Source organism: Paralichthys olivaceus, chromosome 10 (assembly GCF_024713975.1).
Source record: "Paralichthys olivaceus isolate ysfri-2021 chromosome 10, ASM2471397v2, whole genome shotgun sequence".
Taxonomy (NCBI): Eukaryota; Metazoa; Chordata; class Actinopteri; order Pleuronectiformes; family Paralichthyidae; genus Paralichthys; species Paralichthys olivaceus.
The window spans coordinates 739,318-746,889 of NC_091102.1; the positions used below are offsets into that span (position 1 = coordinate 739,318).

General features: G+C 44.7%; 1 protein-coding gene and 1 long non-coding RNA gene across 2 annotated transcripts; one reads left to right on the forward strand and one right to left on the reverse strand.

Moving 5' to 3' along the window:
* Positions 1 to 22: 22 nt before the first annotated feature.
* LOC138411787 (uncharacterized) lies at positions 23 to 1,215 on the reverse strand. Its single transcript, XR_011244290.1, has 2 exons — positions 1,084 to 1,215; positions 23 to 252 (listed from the first exon to the last, which is right to left on the reverse strand). It is a non-coding gene; the product is annotated as an uncharacterized lncRNA (long non-coding RNA).
* A 70-nt stretch (positions 1,216 to 1,285) lies between these two features.
* Positions 1,286 to 7,484, forward strand: LOC109644955 (transmembrane protein 237A-like). Its single transcript, XM_069532712.1, has 11 exons — positions 1,286 to 1,445; positions 1,741 to 1,844; positions 2,307 to 2,441; positions 2,876 to 2,978; positions 4,670 to 4,824; positions 5,571 to 5,691; positions 5,784 to 5,975; positions 6,718 to 6,791; positions 6,879 to 6,966; positions 7,096 to 7,217; positions 7,312 to 7,484. The coding sequence occupies exons 2-11, from the start codon at positions 1,775 to 1,777 to the stop codon at positions 7,377 to 7,379; spliced, it is 1,128 nt and encodes a 375-aa protein (XP_069388813.1). The 5' UTR covers positions 1,286 to 1,445; positions 1,741 to 1,774; the 3' UTR covers positions 7,380 to 7,484.
* Positions 7,485 to 7,572: the final 88 nt, after the last annotated feature.

Consider the following 7,572-nt stretch of genomic DNA (forward strand, 5'->3'; position numbering starts at 1 on the left):
GTGCGAGTCTCAATGAGGATAAGTGTGTGTGTGTGTGTGTGTGTGTGTGTCTGTGTGTGTGCGTGTGTGTGTGTGTGTGCGTGTGTGTGTGTGTGTGTGTGTCTGTGTGTGTGCGTGTGTGTGTGAGTGTGCGTGTGTGTGTGTGTGTGTGTGTATGTGTAATAGGATTCATTACGTTGACCTGGTTTCTGTGGCCTGATGGTTTTGACCTTTGACCTGTTGACTGGAGGCGGGACCAGCTCAACTGTGACTCTGAAACACAAAGTTGAAATAATTCACTCAGAACAAAACTACAAGAAGTGACAGAATATTAAAGAAGGAATCGTTCTGAAGCTTCAACACAGGACAAGAGAACACGCATGTTTATAACATGATGACAAGAGAACACGCATGTTTATAACATGACGACAAGAGAACACACACGTTTACAACATGATGACAAGAGAACACGCATGTTTACAACATGATGACAAGAGAACACACATGTTTACAACATGACGACAAGAGAACACACATGTTTACAACATGACGACAAGAGAACACACATGTTTACAACATGATGACAAGAGAACACACACGTTTACAACATGAGGACAAGAGAACACACACACGTTTACAACAGGACGACAAGAGAACACACACGTTTACAACATGACGACAAGAGAACACACACGTTTACAACATGATGACAAGAGAACACACACGTTTACAACATGATGACAAGAGAACACACATGTTTACAACATGACGACAAGAGAACACACATGTTTACAACATGACGACAAGAGAACACACATGTTTACAACATGATGACAAGAGAACACACACGTTTACAACATGAGGACAAGAGAACACACACGTTTACAACAGGACGACAAGAGAACACACACGTTTACAACATGATGACAAGAGAACACACACGTTTACAACAGGACGACAAGAGAACACACACGTTTACAACATGACGACAAGAGAACACACACGTTTACAACATGACGACAAGAGAACACACATGACGACAACAGGAAGTGAAGTTGTTAATATGTATGAAAAATAAAACATGAGTTTAGGTCCATGTCTGACCTCAGACCAGTGAACAGTGACGGCCTTGTTAGCAGCAGGGTGACGGATTATTAGCATCCATTGCTAACTTGGAACTGTGCCAGCCGGTGACATCACAGCTGATCAACCAATCACAGAGCTCTCAGACCGGCCGTCACGGCTCAGCACATGATCACCTGTCACCTTAAACCCCGGGATGAGTCTCAGATCTGCCCCCGGCCTCCTTCTGCTTCTCTTCGTCTCCTCACTGGCTGTTTGTGCTTTTATCTCAACATTCAGATCATCTCAGACGTTTCTGGATTAAAGACAGACTCAGAGATTTAACGGATCAGACACAAGACGCTGTGAGCGTTGAGTTTCCTCTTCACAGCCACGGATCACAGGTGAGATGAACACGTCTTCTTCTTCTTCTGCGTTTTCATTTATCAACATCGACAGCTTCACTGACTTCAGTGTTGGTGCTGGTCACATGATCGCTGATGTTCTCTGTCGTCGTCATCGGTGACACGTTCCTGGTCTGCCTAATTGAATAATTAGAATTTTCTTATAAATCCTGGGTTTGTTCACTGAAGACCCCCCCCCCCCCCGTCCTCAGAGCTCAGGATAATCCAGTTATCTGAAACACACGGAGACGCTGGTGAGACGCTAACTGACCTGAATCATGGTCTGTTCTGACAGATCCTGCTGATCCTTCACACAGAGACACGTCACCATGCCGACCGTCAAGAGCAAGAAGAAGAGGCCGAAGAAGGAGGTGAACGATGAAGAGGAGCCGGGAGAAGGTGAGAGGTGACAGAGTCTGAGTTCTACTATCATCTACTGTGTTCTACTATCATCTACTGAGTTCTACTATCATCTACTATCATCTACTGTGTTCTACTGAGTTCTACTATCATCTACTGGGTTCTACTGGGTTCTACTATCATCTACTGGGTTCTACTGTGTTCTACTATCATCTACTATCATCTACTGTGTTCTACTATCATCTACTATCATCTACTGGGTTCTACTGTGTTCTACTATCATCTACTGGGTTCTACTGGGTTCTACTATCATCTACTGGGTTCTACTGTGTTCTACTATCATCTACTATCATCTACTGTGTTCTACTATCATCTACTATCATCTACTGGGTTCTACTGTGTTCTACTATCATCTACTGGGTTCTACTGGGTTCTACTATCATCTACTGGGTTCTACTGTGTTCTACTATCATCTTATCTATCATCTACTGTGATGTTCAGTGGGTGTGGAGATGGAGGTGGAGATGGAGGACGTGACCACCAGGAGTCGCTCTGACAGCAGAGAGCATCTGACCCCAGAGCCTCAGGACCCAGCACCACAGAAGAAGAAGAAAAAGAAGAAGGCTCTGACCATCGGTAAAAACGTTTCCACTGCAGCTGCTGTTCTTCTGTTTCAACACCACATCAACCATTTTCATACCAGTGACGCAGGTTCTCTCTGCAACTACACAACTAACCCATGATACATCTACACAACTAAACCACATCACAACTAACCCACGTCACAACCTCACAACAACTAAACCACAACATAATAAACTACACAACAACACAACAAAACCAAGACACCACTACACAACCTTATGTGTAATGACCTGTCAATGTAAACGTTCTTGTCATTGAAGCAGGATTTTAAAGGTCATTAATTATTATTAGTTATTATAAAAGTTAGAGTCAACTCTTAAAGTGTGACTTCAGAAAGTGTCTTCTTCTTACTTCTGTTCACATGTGGAAACAATAATAATAAAGCTTTGTCCTAAACCTCCTCATGTCACGTGATGTTCTGTCAGACCAGGAAGCAGAACCAGACGTTCCAAACGGTGACATGGTGGAGGCCGCCATGGACGGAGAGGAGACAACTGTGGCTGTCACCAGAAAAACCAAAAGGAAAAGGTGAGAACCTGCAAGAAGCAAGTGAAGGAGTACAAATGTAATGTACAGCTGATTTCAGTCCTCACATGTTCCTGACGTGTTCCTCACATGTTCCTGACGTGTTCCTCACATGTTCTGTATGTGAGGACAAATGAGTCAGTGTCTCTGCACATGTTCTGGATCTTCTCCTGCAGCCTCTGGTGAAACATCTGTAAGATGTCAGAGTGAGTCCATGAGAGAAAACATCTGGAACCTTCTCAGTGAGCGAGTGGGCGTGAAACTGAAGAACACAAATGTCTCAGGATGAAGAAGAGGAGCCGTAGAAGACGAAGACGTCCACTTGGAAAGACGAGGAGGTTCCAGATGTTTTGGTGATGAGGGCCGACGCCGTGTGGACGAGCTGTAGACAACAACACTGATCTTTACACAGTTTAGACGCCATGTCCCGCCTCCTGCTGCTCTACAGGCTCCACCCCTCGTTACCCACATGTTCCTGTTGTTGTGAACGAGTCGACAATCTGCTGCACACACTGACTACACAACATGACTACACAACATGTCCACACAACATGTCTACACAACATGACTACACAACATGTCCACACAACATGTCTACACAACATGTCTACACAACATGTCCACACAACATGTCTACAGAACATGTCCACACAACAAGACTACACAACATGTCTACACAACATGACTACACGACATGTCTACACAACATGTCTACACAACATGTCTACACAACATGTCCACACAACATGTCCACACAACAAGACTACACAACATGTCTACACAACATGTCCACACAACATGTCCACACAACAAGACTACACAACATGACTACACAACATGTCCACACAACATGTCCACACAACAAGACTACACAACATGTCCACACAACATGTCCACACAACAAGACTACACAACATGTCTACACAACATGTCCACACAACATGTCCACACAACAAGACTACACAACATGTCTACACAACATGTCTACACAACATGTCCACACAACATGTCCACACAACAAGACTACACAACATGTCTACACAACATGTCTACACAACATGTCCACACAACATGTCCACACAACAAGACTACACAACATGTCCACACAACATGTCCACACAACAAGACTACACAACATGTCTACACAACATGTCTACACAACATGTCCACACAACATGTCCACACAACAAGACTACACAACATGACTACACAACATGTCCACACAACATTCACATGTATGACTCCTGGACACTTTAAGAAGCACGTGGACACAAAAACAAAGTAGTAAAACTAAAAGTGTCCTGAATAAAAGACAAAGGACAGAAACTGAAGAGACGTAAAAAAGAGTGGAAACATTGAGAAGAGCAAAGACCCACAAGAAACCAACAAGTGAGACACAACGACAAACCGACAAAGACAAAGAGACACAGAAGCTTATATACACAGAGGAGGCGGGGCTAATTGGACACAGGTGAAAGACATTAGGAACAAAATTTCAAAATAAAACAGGAAACAGAATTAAAAGAGACACATAAGTGTCCACAAACAGAATCACAACAACAAATCCAAGATTGTCTTCGTCTGAGATCTCCAGTTAAGGTCTTGAATCCAGAGAAGTGATCTGGCTGTTTTCAAGACTCATCTTCTGGGGACCATGAACGTACTGACCCGTTCCTCTGCACTGTTTGATGTAGGAAGGCGAAGGCGACGGAGCACAACAGCAACGACCTCGGAGCAGAAGACGACGACATCATCACAGACGCCCAGTCTCCCATCCCCCAGCATTCCCTGTTCTCCGCCCCCCACAGCCACAGTCAGCCGGTCGGCAAAGTCTTCGTGGAACGGAACCGTGAGTGTGAATCCGACTTTCTGGCTCAAGCTTCAGTGACACGGACACGTTTTCATTCTCACGTTAAATCTCGAGTGTTTTAGCTCCAACAAACATTTCCTGTTTTATGAACAAATGAAATCAGCTTTGTTCTTGTGTGAGAAATTATTTTATTATTTTATTATTTTATTTCTGATTTTCCATGTGACTTCTCGGACACATCAGAAGTGACAGGCCACGCCCTGTTTTAAGACCTCACAGCGTAAACACAGAATTCACCTCCAGTTCACTTGAACCTCTAGTTTCTGTTCGGTGTTGATCAGTAACTGGAAACACGATCGATTAACTGCAACGTAATAAAAAACATTCACAACCAACCAGAGGACAGGGAAAGACTGAAGAGTCCTTGAACCGTCTCTCACCTGCTGTCCGTCAGTTTACGGTCAGATCTTCATATTCAAACCGACAGTGAGCAGGTTTGTGCTTTTTATACGAAAACACGTTCATTTCCAAACAGGATTATTTTTTTTTTGTGTTTGTCTGAAACGAAACACGAAGAGAAGAAAGATAATGAACGCTAGTTAATCACTGAGTCAGTAACCAGATCAGCAGCAGCCTCTTTAATCCAGCAGCACTGATGTGGTTCACTGACCTCACCCGACTCAGCAAATCTCCTCCGACGCTCTGACCCGGTCCAAAACACCACACCCTCAGAAATGACCACAAAGCTGCTTGGCCCTCGTTCACGGCGGACATTTTGCCTGCAGGGCGTTTTCAGGCGGAGCGGGTGGAGCAGTTCCGACACCCCGAGGTGATGGACGACTACATGGACCCCAGACAGTTCTGGACCACCAGAGACGTCGCTATGAGGGTCCACAGTGGCTTCAGGTCTGCACACCTTAACCTACTAACTAACCCCTTAACCTACTAACTAACCCCTTAACCTTAACCTTCACCTTAACCCTTATCTCTGTGTGCAGGGTGATTGGTCTGTTCTCTCACGGTTTCCTGGCGGGCTACGCGGTGTGGAACATCATCGTCGTGTACGTGTTGGCGGGCGAACAGATGACCACGCTGCCCAACCTGCTGCAGCAGTACCACCCACTGGCTTACCCCGCCCAGTCTCTGCTCTACCTGCTGCTGGCCATCAGCACCGTGTCAGCATTTGATAGGTGTGTGTGTGTGTGTGTGTGTGTGTGTGTGTGTGTGTGTGTGATGGTTGTAATGCGTACAGGTCCACTAGTCAACGTTCACATGTTCGATACCTGAAGATGTCCTGACCTGGATGATTGAGAATCTTCTCAGATAATTAGAGACATCTAGTGGTGGCCTTACATATTACAACCAGCTGAACCCAGAGGACACGAGGACTCTCAAACTGAACTGTCATGTTGTGTAGTCATGTTGTGTAGTCATGTTGTGTAGACATGTTGTGTAGTCAGTGTGTGTAGTCATGTTGTGTAGACATGTTGTGTAGTCATGTTGTGTAGACATGTTGTGTAGTCATGTTGTGTAGTCAGTGTGTGTAGTCATGTTGTGTAGTCATGTTGTGTAGTCATGTTGTGTAGTCATGTTGTGTAGTCAGTGTGTGTAGTCATGTTGTGTAGTCATGTTGTGTAGTCATGTTGTGTAGTCATGTTGTGTAGTCAGTGTCAGTGAAGCAGCAGATCGTCCAACTCGTTCACAACAACAGGAACATGCAGGGGACATTCAGGCGAGGGGCGGGGCCTGTAGAGTCTTTCCAAATTGACGTCTTCGTCTTCTACGTGTACGGCTCCTCTTCTTCATCCTGAGACATTTGTGTTCTTCAGTTTCACGTCAGGAACATGTTGGGAACATGTCAGGAACATGTCAACTCATGTATCTCCATTTAAAATAAAAGGAAGGAAACAAACATCTCTGTCTCTCCTGCAGAGTGAATCTGGCCAAGGCCTCCATGGCTCTGAGAGGATTCCTCACACTGGACCCTGCAGCTCTGGCCTCGTTCTGTAAGTGACGGTGGAGAAGATGATGATGATGAAGATGATAAAGATGATGATGATGATGATGAAGAGTTTTTCTCTGTGTGTTTTCAGTATACTTTATCGCCCTGATTCTGTCCCTCAGCCAACAAATGACCAGTGATCGTATCAACCTTTATCCTTCAGCCAACGAGACTCTGTGGTGACAACTCTTTTTTCACATTTGACTTTTATATTTAAAAACACATTTTCCTGGAAACGCAATAATCACGGTAGACAAAATGTAAAGTTAGGAAATAAGATGAGAATAAAAACCACTGGTGTCCTCCAGGCCTCCAGGATCAGAGGAGCAGATCTTGCGGCCGTGGATCGTAGTGAACCTGGTGGTGGCGCTGTTGGTGGGCTTGGCCTGGGCTGTCATCTCCACACGACCGGACATCGACTACACAGAAGGTGACGATAGAGAGTGTGTGTGTGTTAATGTGTTAATGTGTGTGTGTGTGTGTGTTAATGTGTGTGTGTGTTAATGTGCTGTTGTCCCTCTCAGAGTTCTTGATGACGATGGAGGTGGACGGTTCCCCGAGAGGAGACGAGAACTTGGATGTTTCTGCCTGATGCACTCAGTTTCTTCTTCTCGTGTCGTGTATGTTTTTGTACAGTTCATCACATAGAGCTTTGTCTTGAGTCATTTTGTAAATAAAGAAATGTGGTTCATGTTCAGTGTGTGGTGTGTTTACGGCTTTTTGCCACAGGATGGAGACACTGCTCTCACACACAGGTATTTGTATATTCAATTAAAGATGCATTC